At 50.1% G+C, this 17,537-nt stretch overlaps 1 protein-coding gene across 9 annotated transcripts; it reads left to right on the plus strand.

The window, feature by feature from the left end:
- The first annotated feature begins 777 nt into the window (after positions 1–777).
- Cd40 (CD40 antigen) lies at positions 778–16,818 on the plus strand. Of its 9 annotated transcripts, XM_017317123.1 has the most exons (10): positions 779–922; positions 7,450–7,528; positions 7,825–7,950; positions 8,186–8,332; positions 8,632–8,725; positions 11,667–11,728; positions 14,793–14,879; positions 14,981–15,012; positions 15,886–16,056; positions 16,123–16,818. In XM_017317123.1, exons 1-10 carry the CDS (start codon positions 872–874, stop codon positions 16,132–16,134), a joined length of 861 nt encoding a protein of 286 aa, XP_017172612.1. In that variant the 5' UTR covers positions 779–871; the 3' UTR covers positions 16,135–16,818. The 9 variants fall into 9 exon arrangements, 8 of the variants coding, with proteins under 8 accessions (XP_006499218.1, XP_017172612.1, XP_017172614.1 ...); XM_006499155.4 differs by having other exon boundaries at positions 778–922; positions 7,376–7,528; positions 15,886–16,818; XM_017317125.1 differs by lacking the exon at positions 11,667–11,728 and having other exon boundaries at positions 14,986–15,012.
- The last annotated feature ends 719 nt before the right edge of the window (positions 16,819–17,537 follow it).

Here is a 17,537-nt window from a genome sequence, read left to right on the forward strand (position 1 = left end):
ACACCCAGGGTAAGATGCCCGCCATACAAACATGAGAGTTCAGATCCTTTATCTGGAACACCCCTCAGCCTCCACCCCCACCCCTCCGAAAGTTAATGGAGGAATAGGGAGGGTCTCTAGTTTCCTATCATTTCTCAAAGGGCCTTTGACCCTATGAAAGGCTGGTCCGTACACTAAATGCCTGTCTACAGCCTCTGGATGGAGCTGGGGTGGGATAGAAGTCGGTGGAGACACGTGGGTGGCACGCATGGCTAAGAGGATGAGATGCTGTCCCCTACTCGTAGGAATTTCCTTCTCAAGAAAGAGAAACTGGGTAGGGAACTCATTTCCTTGAATCGCCTCCTGGCCCTTCAGCTGTGGTCTTTCCCGTTTTCTGACTTTGCGGTGACACTGGGGACTTCCTTAGACCTCTCTGGAGACGCTTTCGGTTCTGCAGAGATTCCCAGGGGTATTGTGGGTGGGGTGGGGTAACAATAGTGTCCCTGTGGCGCTCCCCAGTCCCTATAGTAATCCTTCACCCCTCTGCTATCTTGCAATCAGGAGAGTCCTTAGCCCTGCTATAGGTGGCTTTTGAGGTCCTGGATGCGAGGAGGGGGACTGGGGGGTGGGTCGGGTAATGTAAGAAAAGGGCTCCTTTTGGGACCCTGGCTCCTCCAGCCACCTTGGTGCCCATCCCTTAAACTCTTGGGGACAATCAGACTCCTGGGAAGGTCCTGGGGAAATCCCTGCTCAGTGACTAGCCATAGGCCCACCGCGATTGGTGCCCGAAGACCCCGCCCTCTTCCTGGGCGGGACTCCTAGCAGGGACTTTGGAGTGACTTGTGGCTTCAGCAGGAGCCCTGTGATTTGGCTCTTCTGATCTCGCCCTGCGATGGTGTCTTTGCCTCGGCTGTGCGCGCTATGGGGCTGCTTGTTGACAGCGGTGAGTGGCTTGTGTTCTAACCTCCAAGGGAGTTAGGGCTTAGAGAGTGAGAGATGGAAAGAGGAAAGAGGAGACAAGACTTTGGAGATGAGAGATCTTCCTACTGGAAGCGGCGGTTAGTAGGATGGGCAAGATCTCTCGCGTCTTGACACACACACACACACACACAAATGAGGTGGGCTGCTCCTCTTTCCTTCCAGAAGGTCGGGGTTCTGTTCCACGAAGCCCACAGGGGAACCTTAGGGAGGGCATTCCTCCACAGCGGTGCCTGGACAGCTTTGTCTGACCCAAGCCTTGGCTCCGGAGCTGACTGCAGAGACTGGAAAGGGTTAGCAGACAGGAAAGCCTGGCTAGGGGGAAGGGCGGGTCTGGCCTGTTTCCTGTCACTTTCCCATTGTGGACAGATGTCTGCCACCTGTGGTTATCTTCTCCTTGCCAGTTGGGGCCACTTTGTCTAGGGAATCTTGTGCGAACAAGACCCCAGGTACTTTTTAGGGAAGAGGTAATTTACTAACCACCATACCCGTATCATAGCTGAGCCAATCTAGAGAAATCCCCAAGTTTGTGCCTCTGCCTCATGAGCTTAAGGTGGTACAGGAGACACCCAGAGGATGAGGAGGAAGAAGAGGAGGAGGGGGAGGAAGAGGAGGAGGGATAGCTTTAGAACCCAAGAAAGGATAAGAGACCAGACTAGGTTTCTCCAGGCACCAGCAGGGCTCAGACCCAATCAAGCGCATCTTGGGGATTTCTAGAAGCCGGCACTTGATTCGCTTTTGGTTTAAATGTATTTCTGCAGTTCCTCATTCTGGAACCTGGGAATCCCCTGACTACCTGAGTCTCAGCCCCTCTCCTCTGGCGAGGCTCCCCTAGCTTTCAGGCAGGGTAGATTCTTTCCGGTTGGTGACAGGGACTTCGGTAACTTCATGGGTTCTGAATTGTCCACCCAGGAAGGTGTCGTGGTTCAGGACTGGCTTTCTGCAGCTGGGACAGTCAGTGCCCTAAGCACATCCCTGTCCATCAGCCAATGTCACCTGTCCATCAGCCAATGTCACCTATCCCAGGTTGGTCTAGTTGAGAATGACCTTTCACATTCTTCTTTTTCTTCTGTTCACGCATGGTTTGTGTATATGCGTACATCTGTGTGGGAACACACGTGTGCTTGCATGCGGTAGCCTGAAGTTCATCTCATGAGTCATCCTTGGACACGGTCCCTTCTTAGTCATCCACACAGGGTCTCAAGCAAACCCAGAGCTCCCCATAGGGCGAGTCTCACACGTCAGCTGGCTCTGGGGACCCTCTGCTTCTGCCCTCTGAAGCTGGAGTTACAGGGAGGCCACTACAAAGACCTGGTGTTTGCACGTGTTTCTGGAGATCAGAATTCTGGCCCACCCATTTATATGGCAAACACCTTGAGAGCTCAGTCATCTCTCTTGTCCTTGAATCTCTGATCCTCCTGCCTTCACCTCCCTAGTGCATACACCACCATGCCCAGTTTTATGTGGCACTTAGAATAGAATCTAGGGCTTCATGCATGCTAGGCAAGACACTATACTTACTGAGACACACCCCCAGCCAAAGGACATAGACTCTGACATGTGGCCTGCCAAGAATCACCATGGAGGTTAGCCGCAGGAAAGGAGCAGAAGCGAGACAGTTGCTTTACTAGTTTTCATTTTTTACCCCAGGCCAGTGGTTCCTTTCGCAGAGGTGGTCTAAGACCATCAGAAAACACAGATATTTACATTAGGATTCAGAACAGTAACAAAATTACAATTATGAGGTAGCAACAAAAATAATGTTTTGGTTGGGGGGGGGGTCAGCACCACATGAGGAACTGTAATGGGCCCCAGCGTTAGGACAGTTGAGAACCACTGCTCTAAATAAGACTTTTAGGGAGACTGGATGCAGGAAGACGGTGAGGTGAGAGAGAAGTGGATGAGGGCCTTTGGGAGGGATGGAGGAAGAAACAGAGGTGTGATGAAGGCTAGTCTGGACCACTCAAGAACAAAGTCTGCCCTTGTAAGCCCCAATCTGGGCTCCAGGGAGGGGCTGGGCCCTGAGAGAAATAGCAGGTGTTCTTTACTGACCTCTTCCTGTGCAGGGGGCTGTGAGGGAGACTGCATGTCACCTTCCTGTGTGAGGGAGACTGCATGTCACCTTCATTTGATGTCTCCCAACGTCTCTGTTACACGGATGACCAAGATGAGGCTCAGAAAGGGGAGGGGTTTTACCCAAAGCCTCTTGACATGGATATGAAGCTATGTCTGCCTGACTTCTGAGCCTGCCACTCACGCGGCAAGGGGTCTTCAAGCTGTGGCCCTGAGACCTATTGTGGAGGAAGGAACAATGCTCTGGGGGCTGGAAACTGGGGCTGACTGGCCATCAGAGGGAAAGTGTCTTTTCCAAAGGTGCCATTGAGGATGTCTACTGTTCTAGAAGGAAGGAAGGAAGGAAGGAAGGAAGGAAGGAAGGAAGGAAGGAAGGAAAGGAGGGAGGGAGGGAGGGAGGTGGGAAGTCTCAGGGAAGATAAAACTCAGGGATGATGCCCTGCTGGGGGCAGGTGCTTTCAGGTACATTTCATTAAGTGATTTGCTCAGATACCCAGTTTGAGTGAGAGTTCTCAATTTCCTGGATTCTGGACAGTCAGACAGCTACTAGGGTGCAGGACACCAGGGCAGACCCCCATCATCTATGTGTGCTGATTAAAGCTGCCATTTTCTGAATACTACCTTGCTATACTGCCAGGCCATGGGCAAGTGTTACAATCTCATTTTAAAGGTGAGAACACAGGGCTAGAGAGATGGCTTAGTGGGTAAGAGCGCACGCTGGCTGCCATAGCCACATTGGGCTGGTACATAAATTCAACAAGAATAATAAAAACAAAGGAAACACAGTCTTAGAGAAGCAAAATAATTAGGATGGTGTACTGGCTAGTTTTGTGTGTCAACTTGACACAGGCTGGAGTTATCACAAAGAAAGGGGCTTCAGTTGGGGAAATGCCTCCATGAGATCCAGCTGTAAGGCATTTTCTCAAATAGTGATCAAGTGGGGAGGTCCCCTTGTGGGTGGTGCCATCTCTGGGCTGGTAGTCTTGGTTCTATAAGAGAGCAGGCTGAGCAAGCCAGGGGAGGCAAGCCAGTAAAGAACATCCCTCCATGGCCTCTGCATCAGCTCCTGATTCCTGACCTGCTTGAATTCCAGTCCTGGCTTCCTTAGTGATGAACAGCAGCATGAAAGTGTAAGCTGAATAAACTCTTTCCTCCCCAAGTGCTTCTTGATCGTGATGTTTGTGCAGGAATAGAAGCCCTGACTACACAGATGGGATACAGAGTGGTTTGTCCCGTTCTCAAATGTGGGCTCCACGCAATCGGTAGCTGTGGTTGTTTCTAAAATGTAACCTGGCTTCAAGGAGCACACGAGCAAGCCGGAGGGCTTAGCTCTGCAGTTAAGAGCATGTGCTGCCCTTGCAGAGAGCTGGAATCCGATTCCCAGCTCCCACATTCCACAGCCCCCAGATATCTGATCCCCTCTTCCGAGGGTACTTACACCCACACATGTTCATATTCATATATCTACCTATAATCAAACATGAAATAAATCTTGTGGCTAGAGAGATGCTCAGAATATTGTTGCTCTGGGAGAGGACCCAGGTTCAGTTTTCTAGCACCCACGTGTGGCCCACAATCATCCTCAACACCAGTTCCAGGGAACCCAGTGCCCTCTTCTGACCTCCAAGGGCACCAGGCACGCATGTGGAGCATATTCAGGCTACACTTGTACACATAAAATAAATAAATCTAATTATTTTTAAAGTCTTAAAAAACAAACAAACAAACCCCCAAACACCGTCGCCTAAAACCTCAAGGATAGGGTTGTGACTGAAGGCACTTGTCATATAAGCCTGAGGCCCTGGGTTCATTTCCTGGAACCCATGTAAGGTAGTGTGTGGTGGCAGAAGTCCAAGTCTGACATCCTAAGGCTCCTACTGTGAGACAGGAGGTGGGAACAGGAGAACCCCGGAAACTTTCAGCACATGCAACCAAGAACAACAAAATGATGGTGGCTTAAGCACAGTAGGAGATAGCACTGAGAGCAGTGTTGGCCACTGACCTCCGTACACTTCCAGTTATGGCAAGAGCACGCTCCAAGCTGCAGACAGGGCAGTGGGCGTTGCGTGTGCACACACACCAAAACACGGGCCCACTTTATGGTTCTTAAAAAAAGTTTCTACACTTAAAAAAATGTAGTTTTCGTTATACTTATTTATTTATATATTATTTGTATGCATGCATGCATGCATGCGTGCTTGAGTACCAAAGCGTGTGTGTGGTCAGAGGACAAGTTAGGGAAGCTGGCTCTTCCTACCATGTGATTCTAAGGAACTGAACTCAGGCTGTCAGGCTTGGCAGCAAGAGCCTTCACCAGCTGAGCCATCTCTCCGGCACCTCTCTCTCTCTCTCTCTCTCTCTCTCTCTCTCTCTCTCTCTCTCTCTCTCTCCTGTTTGTATTTTTCTTTTTTAAAAATATTTTTTCAAGTTTTTTTTTTTTTTAAAGATGTATTTATTTTATGTGAGTACACTGTCACTGTCTTCAGACACACCAGAAGAGGGCATCAGATTCCATTACAGATGGTTGTGAGCTACCCTGTGCTTGCTGGGATTTGAACTCAGGACCTTTGGTCAGTGTTCTTAACTGCTGACCCATCTCTCCAGCCCTGTTTGTATTTTTCAACACAAGGTTTCTCTGTGTAGCCCTGGCCGTTCTAGACCAGGTTGGCCTCGAACTCAGAGATCCACCTGCCTCTGCCGCCTGAGCGCTGGGATTAAAGGTGTGCGCCACCACTGCTCAGCTGACTGTTTCTGGAAGTGTTACAGCTCCGCTCTGAGGGAAACTTTTCTCTGAGTGTTGTAGATGTGAGGAGAAATCCCGAAAGGCTTCCCTGTGGAGGTGTTGCATCTCTGAAAGGAAAAGCGGAGTATCACAAAGTCCCACTGCTGGACAAACCTCAGAGAGTGGCTGCCTCCGCCCAGGGGCGAAGCAGCAGAGAGCTGAGCTGCAGGCAGCTTAGGCAGTTCTCCAGGGTGGAGTCCTTCTGGGCAGGGATTGGTGAGACTTCATGCTCAAGGATTGGTGGGTTCGCATAGTTCTTTTATTTTTTCCCAACTAGGAAGTGGGCTCAGGCCTTTCCCCCAGCTAGAGTTTCACTGTTCTTTAAAAAACATCATTTTGTTTTTATTTCATGTGAATTGGTGTTTTGCCCTGCATGTTTCTCTGTGTGAGGGTGTCAGATTCCCTGGATCTGGAGTTACAACTGGTGGTTGTGAGTTGCCATGTGGATGCTGGGAACTGAACTTGGGTCCTCTGAAAGAGTAACCAGTGCTCTTAGCCATTGAGCCATCTCTCCAGCTCCTCCAAATCCTTTTCTTATTCATTTAAAAAATTACATGTATGTATGTATGTATGTATGTATGTATGCATGTTTGTACGCACACACACACACACACACACACACACGGAGATTAGATGCTAACTTTTGAGAGTTGGTTCTCTCCTTCCATTTCTGGGCCTTGAAATTCTGGTTATCAGTCTTGGCAGCAAGCGCCTTGATTGGCTGAGCCATCTCGCTCCTTGGTTCTTCAAGGAGTAAGTCTCTGGCGCTAGCTAGATCATAGTTAATGCCTTTTTTTTTTCTTTTTTCTTTTTTTGAGACAGGGTTTCTCTGTGTAGCTTTGGCTGTCTTGGAACTCACTCTGTAGACCAGGCTGGACTCACAGAGATCTGCCTGCCTCTGCCTCTGGAGTGCTGGGATTAGAGGCTTATGCCACCACAGTTGGCCAGTTAACACCTCTGAAAGACTTGCTACCAACCCACCCCAGGCTTAAAAGTAAAATCAAGAGCAGACAGAGCGAAGGATCTCAGCAAAGAAAGCTACGCATCGAGGCTTAATAACCCTGTTATGAATCTGTTGAGTGTATTTTTAGGGTTTCTTTTAATTTATAGGAAGTGATACTTGCTGACCTCTTGATGCAGCAGTAGAAGATTTACAGTTAAAAGAAGTGTGCTTAAATTAGCAAGAAGCAGCTCATAGCATGGGTGGTCCCCGGATGTTGTAGAAACACATGTTGAGAGTCCCGCCCCTGTGGACTCTGTTCAGTGTTGCCCTCTGTGGGGTGATTCTTATCTCTTTGGTGGCAGGGAGCTGGGGACAGAAACCGGGAGAAGGGCTGAGGCCAGCTTGAGCCAGCAGTCTCGGGACTCTGGAGGAAGAACTGGAGTTCTCCCTACCTGCTGCGTCTTTGGGAGCACTGAAGAGTCCTGTGCATCTGTTCGGATTAGAGGGTTCTGCGTTCTTGCTTTGGTAGATGGCAGTAAGACGATGTGACAACAGAGTAAAAAAAAAAATAGACCTCACACTCTGGGGGCTCACTTTTCTGCTTTGGATTTCCACATCAGCTACAGCCTGCGTCTTGGCTAACTTTCAACATGCCGGTGGAAGATCCCTTCCAGCTGTCCACTTCTGTTTTTAGGTCCATCTAGGGCAGTGTGTTACGTGCAGTGACAAACAGTACCTCCACGATGGCCAGTGCTGTGATTTGTGCCAGCCAGGTGAGATGCTAGCCCTCCTGCCCCGTACCAAGACCCTTTCCCTCTTGGATTGCTGGTGGATGCAGACCCCATATATAGACTGTGAACTCAAGTCTAAAATGACCCATTTCTCCCTCTTCCTTGATGCCAGAATACCCCAAGCTGTCCCGTCTCTTCCATCTTCCTTACTCGTGTAGGGTCTGAGATATCCATTCCCAAACTCCAACCCTCTCACCTCCAGTCCTGGCTCCCTGGGTTGTGACACAGTCTGTGTCACAGGATTGGCCCAACCTGCCTCATATCCTCCTGTTTTTCAGGAAGCCGACTGACAAGCCACTGCACAGCTCTTGAGAAGACCCAATGCCACCCATGTGACTCAGGCGAATTCTCAGCCCAGTGGAACAGGGAGATTCGCTGTCACCAGCACAGACACTGTGAACCCAGTGCGTGGGGCTGCCTGGGAAGGGGTACTTGAGAACCGGGTTGATGTTCCTAATGCTGAAATCCCTCTGTTGTCAGTGGCCAGGGTCTTTCCTGTGAGCTAGAGTCTGGGTTGAAGGGGCTAGTTGACTGACATCTGTACTGGGAAGAGCGAGAAAACCAGCAGATGACGTGAGGAGTGGGGTCCTGGCTGCGGCCCAGCGGGTTTTCCCATTCTTCCTTCTCATCTCCGCTCAGATCAAGGGCTTCGGGTTAAGAAGGAGGGCACCGCAGAATCAGACACTGTCTGTACCTGTAAGGAAGGACAACACTGCACCAGCAAGGATTGCGAGGCATGTGCTCAGCACACGCCCTGTATCCCTGGCTTTGGAGTTATGGAGATGGGTGAGTGGCCTGCCTGGGGAAACAGCTCTGTGGGTGGGAGAGCTGGGGTGAGCTTTGGGTCTCTGGCCTCCAGAAGCTGAGGGCAGAGAAAGTCCCACCTGGGCTGGGATCTTTCATTTGGATTTGGACCTGGGCTCTGGGCAGCTTCCTGCGGGGTTGTGGCCTTCAGGGGCTGTGTTGCCTTGGGGTAAGAAGCTGAGGGCAGGTGTTCTGTCCTGCCCTGCTTGTCTGCTGGCTCCCTTGGGAGTCAGACACTGTGGCCCAGGTGTCTGCTCATGCATCTTTCCGCATCCTTCCAGCCACTGAGACCACTGATACCGTCTGTCATCCCTGCCCAGTCGGCTTCTTCTCCAATCAGTCATCACTTTTCGAAAAGTGTTATCCCTGGACAAGGTATAAGGGTCACCTCTCCCTAACCAATGACAGGGTGGGTCTTGTCTCAGTCTCTTTAGCCACCTGCTGTTCAGTCCCTGACTTTCCCCACCCCCATGGTGGGTCACTTACTGGTGAATGTGACCTTGTGGCTGGCTTAAGGGACACTTTGTGCAGTTCTTTTAGCTTGCTTCTGCTTAGTTAATAGAAGCCTGTTGGTCTCCATATCCTCTTGAAGTCTCTTCTTAAAGCATCATGACACTCGTACTCCCCTTTTCAGTTCACTTTCTTGGTGGGTATGTGTATGTGTGCATGTGTATGCATGTGCATGCATGCATGTGTGTGTGCATGCATGTATGAGCATATATATGCATGTGCATGCATGGATGCATGTGCACACATGCATGTATGTGCATGTATGTGCATGTGCATTCATGCATGTGTGCATGCATGTGTATGCATGCATGTGCATTCATGCATGTGCATTCATGCATGTGTGTGCATGTGTCAGCTATCAGTTTGGTGTGTTCCTCCTCAGGTACTGTCCACTGTTTTTTGTTTTTGTTTGTTTGTTTGTTTTGTTTTGTTTTGTTTTGAGAGTCCCAACACTGGGACTATAACCACTTGCTACCAAGCATGGATTTTTTTTTTTTTTTTATCGTGGGTTCCAGGGCTTGAACTCGGGCCCTTGGGTTCACAGTGCTTTCCTGAGTGAGTTATCAATGCCCCCAGCCCTTCTGGACTCTTACTTGTGTTTGTTGGGCTTTGTCTGGGTTCTCTGACCACTTCTTTCCACCTCTCCTTGGCTGTCTTATCTACATCTATGGCTCCATCTCCCCCTGGATCTGTCCTTCAGCCCCCAGATGGTCAAGTCCCACTGCTGAGTGTTATGGATCACCAGCACCTCAGACTCTGTGCATCCAAAATGGGCCCCTAGCCAATCCCTGAGCCCCAGCTGACAGGCAGGTTCTGGCTCCAGGCAGTCACACAGTGAGCTGCCCACCCTTGCCTTCAACTCCCTGTCAGTCAGGCCCATATGACTGTCTTGGGAATCCACCTCCTCACTCTCTAGAGTGGTCACGTGAGTTCGCACCTCCTCACTGTGGTGTGGTGATGGCTCTGTCTCCTCATAGGCTCCCTGCCTCTGGTGTCTCCCTTGGCAGCTTTGCACCATGCTGCTGTTGGGAGCTTCCGTAGCCCCTTTTGGATCATGTCGCTTCATGATTTAAAGCACTCCACGTCTCCCTGCTGCCTTTGGGAGGAAGCCCAGACTCCCGGGACTGGGGCTGGGCCTTCCAGCTACAGTTCCTGTCTCTCCCCCCACACCTCGCACCCTGCACTTGCACCCCGGGCACACTGTTTATTCTTTTGCTTCAAAGTCTCCTGTTTGGGAGAAAACAATATATATGCCCTATTCTGTTTTTTATAGTTCACATTTAATGTTTTTTAAATGGGCAAACCTGTCACCTCAGGCTGTTTCCTCACTACTCCTTCAGAGAGAGAGAGACAGAGAGAGACAGAGACAGAGAGAGACAGAGACAGAGAGAGACAGAGAGAGACAGAGACAGAGACTCAGAGACAGTCAGAGAGACAAAGATAGAGACAGAGAAAGAGACAATCAGTGAGAGACAGAGGGATAGAGAGAGACAGAGAGTCAGAGAGACAGAGACAGATAGAGAGACAGAAAGACAGAGACAGAGAGGTGGGGGGAGGAGATAGGGGGAGACAGAGGGACAGAGAGACAGAAGGACAGAGAAACTGCTAATAAACAAACACATTGACATACCACTCCCCTCTGCCATGATACACATATGCACACACACACATACACACACACACACACACACACACACACACACACACACACACACACACACACACACACCACAGTGGTTTCTCTTGTGGTTATAGTGCTTGCTTGCAGGTCACACTCACCGTCCTCACTGGTGGGTTTAGTTGTTCATAGAAGTTCCCGTCCCGGAGTCAAATGTGCAACTGCCGCACTGCCCCACTTAGCTGGTTCATGCTGCTGTTTCAACTTTTATCCCCTTTGGAGACCCTTCGGATCTTCTCTGGGGACCCCCAAATCTGCCTCAGTTTGTGTGAGACCCTCAGGGATGCCCCTAATCTCGGGAGGCTTCAGCCAACTTGTAAAGGTGCTGAGGGCCTTTCTCACACAAGGCTAGAGCACGCACGCATTTTCTCTGAAGCCTCTCTTCCACCACATCCCGGTTTTCCTTCGCCATGTCCCTTGCCATGTCCCCTCTGTCCCCTCCTCCCAGGACCTTCCATCCACACCACACATCTCCACTCCTGTCCTGCCTCTGGCTGCCCACTCTGCTGCAACGGTCCTCTCACCAGTCAGGTCACTCCCTAGCTGCCTGCCTGCAGCTGCCCTGCCTGCAGCTGCTCATCACCGCACTTGTCACCATGTGACTCCCCTCCTGTCACACTGTTCCTACTTAGCTGGGTCCCACTTTCCCATCCTTCAATGCCTTCTGATGCCCCCCTTCATGGGGAAGTCTTCCCAGAAGACCCTGAAAGCAGAGCTTCTTAACGGGGACCAGTTTGGCTCTCTGTGGGGGCGTTGGCCACATCTGATCATCTTTTGGATGCTGTACTTGGCGGGGAGGCTGTTTCTGGCATTTGGTTAGTGGAGGCAAAGGTGCTGCTAAATAGTCTGTGAAACAAAGGCCATTTCCCAGCACAAAATACCTGCAGATTGGCCATTTCCATTTCAATATGACCGTAACCTTTCCTTTCTGTGGTTTCTGTTCTTCACTTAATGATCATCTTGGGATGCTGCACTCTAAGTCACGTGCTCAGTGAACAAGGACTTGCTGCTTGCTGGGGGACTCCCCTGGGCTTGGAAGTCTTATGGCGGGGAGCCCTGTTTCTGTCTGTCTGTCTGCATGTGTGTGTGTACATGCACATACATGTGTACACATGTGTCTTTGTGCAGCTGTGAGGATAAGAACTTGGAGGTCCTACAGAAAGGAACGAGTCAGACTAATGTCATCTGTGGTGAGTCCAGGGGAGAATGGCCTTGCCAAGTCTTTGGGAAGCAGGGAACTGGGGAGAGACTGAGGCACGCAGGAACACTGACTGGGATAGGAGTGAGACCAAGAGGCAGTTTGGGGTACAGTACCTTAGCTCCCGTCTTGGGAGCTGGGTAAGTCACATCCCTTGTCTGAGCCTCAGTTTCTTCAATTGTGAAATAGGCCCACAGCAGCTCCTTCCTCCCTTACCTGGGTCGTGTAAGTGGCATTGGAATTTTGCAGTTTGGAAGCTGCTGCCCCTTGCTTGAGGTTCAGGTTCACTGTGACAGTGTCACCTGGTAACCCCAGTTTGGATGCTAGGATGTAAAACTTGACCATCCCCTAATGGATCACAATCTCAGATAACAATAGAGACCAGGCCACTTTTGAATGAGTGAAGACAGAGAAGGGTAAGAGAGCTAGGTCTGATGAGCGGGCCTGTCAGCGCAGCTAATTAGAGGCAAGAGCTTTGTAAGTTCAAGGCTAGCCTGGGCAGCTTAGAAAGATACTGGTTCAACATAGAAAAGGGCTGCTGAGATGGGTCAGTAAGTTAAGCTCTTGCCTGATGGCCCAGCTTCCATCCCCAGCATCCATGGAAAGGTAGAAGGAGAGGATCAGCTCCTAAAAGTTGTCCTCTGACCGCTGCATGTACAGCACAACACAGCACAGCACATGTGAGTGTGCATACATCATGCACACACATCATACATACATCATGTGCACATATCATGCACACACATCATGTGCACACATCATACACACATCATGCACACACATCATGTGCACACATCATGCACACACATCATACATACATCATGTGCACATATTATGCACACACATCATGTGCACACATCATGCATACACATCATACACACACATCATGCACACACATCATGTGCACATATCATACACACATCACGTACACACATCATGCACACACATCATACACACATATCATGTGCACCCATCATGTGCACACATCATACACACATCATGTACATGCACACCCACAATAGTGATAAATAAAAGTTTAAATATGTTTCTAGGGCTGGGGAGGTGGCACTTGCTGTTCTGACAGAGGACCTGGGTTCAGTTTCCTGAGCCCATGTCATTGCAGTATAAAACTGTCCATGACTCCAGCTCCTGGTGATCTGATATCTCTGCTGGCGCTAGGCACATACATGATGCACGTACATACCTCTAGCACTTTCTGATATACATAAATAAAAATAGATACAAATTAAAAGACATTAAAAAAAAAAGTAAGAAGATAGCTGGGGGTGGGGCTCAGTGGTGGAGCAGTTGTCCAGCATGCTGAGGTCCTGGGTTAGACCCCCACACTTGCCTAGCATATGTGAGGTCCTGGGTTAGACCCCCACACTTGCCTAGCATATGTAAGGTCCTGGGTTAGACCCCCACACTTGTCCAGGATATATGAGGTCCTGGGTTAGACCCCCACACTTGCCTAGTATATGTGAGGTCCTGGGTTAGACCCCCACACTTGTCCAGGATATGTGAGGTCCTGGGTTAGACCAGTGCCACAAAGTAAAAAAGAAAATAAAAGTGCAGTCTCTTTGCTTTTTCTCAAGATTGCCTTTTTGTCTTGGAAAGGCGTGAGTGGATGGAGTGTGAAAAGCACTTGAGTTCATGTGTAACATTTAAGAAGACATCGAGAAGGGACAGTAAGCAAGAGAAAACATTTTGAGATGATGCTAGAAAAACCAAAAACACTTTTAATAAATCTGAAACCAAAAAACATGTTGATGCACAACATAGCAAAATTTTAAATTAAGTAAGAGCTGGGCTGGCGAGATGGCTCAGCGGGTAAGAGCACTGACTGCTCTTCCAGAGGTCCTGAGTTCAAATCCCAGCAACCACATGGTGGCTCACAACCACCCATAATGAGATCTGATGCCCTCTTCTGGTGTGTCTGAAGTCAGCTACAGTGTACTTACATATAATAATAAATAAATCTTTAAAAAGTAAGAGCTGACCTTGCCAGACTCGAGACCCTGCCTACCTTCTTCATCCTAACCTTGGCCCTGGTTCCAATACAAGTTTATCTAAAAGCCAGGTAGCCACCTATGGACCTGTGTTTGTTTCACTGGTGTCTGCCTCCCGACCCATGAGCTGGGTGTGGTGGTACAGGCATGAGAGCCCCAAGTTTAAGGCCAGCCTGAACCACTTAGTGAGACCCTGTCTCAAAGAAGACTTACCTTCATGACAGTGTGTGTGTGTGTGTGTGTGTGTGTGTGTATACACACCCCTTGCCTCTAAGAGTACCTGCCTTTTGGTCTTTTCATTTGTCACTTAGAATAGCAGTGCAGACACAGAGATACTTTGTTTCTCTCCGCCATACTTCCATAGCAGATGTAACAATTTGGGGGCTAGTGTAGGGAGGGGTAAAGCAGGCAGGCAGGCTGTCCCTTCAAGACACAGCTGACGAACACACCAGATGGGAAGTTGGCTCACTGGGGGCTTCTCATTCCAACTGCAATCTCCCAGAGCTAGAGACTGCTCAAAGGGTAGGAGTATTTACTATGCAAGCATGAGCTAGGTGTGGCCACACCACATGTGACTGTGACCTTAATACCATGTGTAGGGGGGTGGCACTAGAAGGAGAATTGTAGGGTGTTGCCTCCCAGACTAGCTCCAGGCTCAAGAGACTCTGTCTCAGCAGAAGGTGCAATATGGTGGATCAGGACACCAGCACCCTCCTTTGGCCTCTGCATGTGTGCACAGATGCACACATCTAAACACATACCAGGCCCACATACACCGTACCCCACCACCACACAAAGATGGACTCTCTCAATTTATAAACACTGGCAAATACCATAAAGCGTTTTAAAAGTTCCCCTAGTGACCACATTACCCACAATGCTACTGCTTAAAAGCTCTGACCTGGATTCTGGGAGTGTACAGATGCTTTGGGCAAGGAGTGGGAGCACCTGCCAGTGAGAGCACCTGCCAGTGGGAGCACACTCCATTGGGAGCACCCGCCAGTGGGAGCATCTGCCAGTGGGGTCCACTCAAGTCTGTTTCTCCAGGTTTAAAGTCCCGGATGCGAGCCCTGCTGGTCATTCCTGTCGTGATGGGCATCCTCATCACCATTTTCGGGGTGTTTCTCTATATCAGTGAGTGCTCAGGAGAGGAAAGGGAGGGAGGGTTCAGCCCTGTCGAACCAGCCTCCTGACTCACCCTCGCAATGTCCCACACCCCTTCTTCTTCTCACTAGAAAAGGTGGTCAAGAAACCAAAGGATAATGAGGTAAGCCATCCCTGAGGGAGAGATGCTGGAAAGAGTGACTGGTGGGCAGGGAGGGAGGCTCACGGCGTAGGGAGACAGACTCAGTAAGCAGAGAGCTTGTATTGGATCCTTGAGTGTGGACCCATGGAAAAGGCCCATTACACCCACGCTGGTGGGGGCGGGGAGAGGGGGGGAGGATGGACACAGGGATCTTAGGAGCTTGCTAGCCAACCATGGGCTACTCCAGGTTCCAAGAGAAACCCTGACTCGGAAAATAAGGGTTAAGAGTGCAAGAAGACACAAGATGTTGACCTCTAGCCTCTAATAATGTGTACATGGGTGTGTGGACCCTCTACGCCATGAGCATACACCCAATACCACGCCACACTCCGCGCGCGCACATGCGCGCACACACATGCCCAAACAGGTTTAGGGTCCGTTCCCTGGAACATATAGGTGGGCTACTCGCACCCCCACCCAGCCCTGCTCTCAGTCTCCATCGCTTCCTCCTACTCAACTACTTCCCCTTAGGGCAGAGCTGGGCACCACTGGCAGAGAAACTCTGGCTGTGCTTTCCTCCAGCCTTGAATGCTGGGGATGGGAGTCGGCGGCGGGGGGTGGGGGTGGGGGGTGGGGGTGGGTGGATCCCGCCTTCAGGGGCCAGTAGGTGGAACCAAAGGGGCAGTTTCTCCTGCTGGTCTGCAGTGGCTCTGGAAATTTCCTGCCAAATTTCATGTGTCCAGCAGGGGGCAGAAGGCATCCAAGAAATCAGTTTTGGTACACCCCCATCCTCCCACCCCATTGGAAAGGACTTGAAGGAGGGATTCTATTCCTCAGAGGCAGGGTGGCTCTGTGGCTAGAGGTGACATTGGACCTTATACCTTGACTCCCCAGATCTTACCCCCTGCGGCTCGACGGCAAGATCCCCAGGAGATGGAAGATTATCCCGGTCATAACACCGCTGCTCCAGTGCAGGAGACGCTGCACGGGTGTCAGCCTGTCACACAGGAGGATGGTAAAGAGAGTCGCATCTCAGTGCAGGAGCGGCAGGTGACAGACAGCATAGCCTTGAGGCCCCTGGTCTGAACCCTGGAACTGCTTTGGAGGCGATGGCTCGGCTCGGGAGCAGGGGCCTGGCTCTGAGGACTGCTTGCTGACCTTTGAAGTTTGAGATGAGCCAAGACAGAGCCCAGTGCAGCTAACTCTCATGCCTGCCCCCTATCATTTCTCAACTTGCTTTTTAAGGATGGAGGGAGAGCTCGGGCATCGGGGGTCCACAGTGATACCTACCAAGTGCAGCAGTGCAGGACCCAGAGTCGTCTTGCTGCGGCGTTCACTGTAAGGAGTCATGGACACAGGAGTCCGTGGCCCACAGCTTGTGCTGCTAGAGGGCACCTGGTTGCCCATCAGCAGGGTACTGGCTAAATAAATCTGTAATTATTTATACAATGACATCTCAGAAACTCTAGCAGGTGGGGCAGAAAACAGGTAGTAGAATGATGGGTAGAGAAATAGCTTTTAAAACACATTCCAAGGCAGGTAAGATGGCTTTTGTGAGTAAAGGAGCTTGCTGCCCAAACCCGGTTACCTGATTTTGATCCCTGGGACTTCATGGTAAAAGGGAGAGAACCAAATCCAGAGGGTTGTCATTTGACCTCCATGTGTGCTCTGTGGTAATGTACCCCGTGTGTGCACATGTGCACATATCCTAAAATGGATGTGGTGGTGTATTGTAGAAATTATTTAATCCCGCCCTGGGGTTTCTACCTGTGTGTTACCATTTAGTTCTTGAATAAAAGACACACTCAACCTTTATATTTACAATAAGCCTTAAACAGCACAAGAACTGGGCACCTGCCTACCCTGTATGCTATTTGAATCTACTTTCCTATTGATAACCCCCAGTTATTACTTACTACTTACTATGTTTCATCGGGGCTGCTCTTATCTCCTATTGGCCAGCCCCAGGTCCATGTTCTCTTAAACTCTCCTAATCCATGGTGGCTTCTCTTTCCTCCATTCACCTCTTCTCTCTCTTGGTTCTCTTCTAACGCCAAGCCCAGGAATACTAAGCCCCACCTATGTCTCTTCTGTCTAGCTATTGGCTGCTGGCATCTTTATTTACCAATCAGAAATAACTTGGGGTCACTTGGGGGGGTTGTCTACAGTACAGACTCCAGGTCTTGGGGCCACAAACCCATTACAATACAGAGCAAGATCAAACCTCAACAGTGGTGCATGCCTGTAACCCTAGCACTCAGGAGGAAGAGGACTAGGAGTTCAAGGCTAGCCTTGGATATATAGTTAACTCAAGGTCAGCCTGGGCTACATGATTGTCTTAGTTGGGGTTTTATTGCTGTAAACAGACACCATGAGCAAGGCAACTCTTAAAAGGACAACATTTAATTGGGGCTGGCTTACAGGTTCAGAGGTTCAGTCCATTATCCTCAAGGCAGGAACATGGCAGCATCCAGGCAGGCATGGTGCAGGAGGACCTGAGAGTTCTATATCTTCATCTGAAGGCTGCTAGGCTGAAGCTGACTTCC

This window comes from Mus musculus, chromosome 2 (genome assembly GCF_000001635.26).
Source record: "Mus musculus strain C57BL/6J chromosome 2, GRCm38.p6 C57BL/6J".
Taxonomy (NCBI): domain Eukaryota; kingdom Metazoa; phylum Chordata; class Mammalia; order Rodentia; family Muridae; genus Mus; species Mus musculus.

What these genes read in the sequence shown, in the direction of transcription:
- Cd40 (NM_011611.2), top strand. Translation starts at nt 872, where the DNA reads ATGGTGTCTTTGCCTCGGCTGTGCGCGCTATGGGGCTGCTTGTTGACA. An exon ending in CTGTGATTTGTGCCAGCCAG is followed by an intron (nt 7,529 to 7,824) that starts GTGAGATGCTAG and finishes CCTGTTTTTCAG; the next exon opens with GAAGCCGACTGACAAGCCAC. An exon ending in TCAGACTAATGTCATCTGTG is followed by an intron (nt 11,729 to 14,792) that starts GTGAGTCCAGGG and finishes CTGTTTCTCCAG; the next exon opens with GTTTAAAGTCCCGGATGCGA.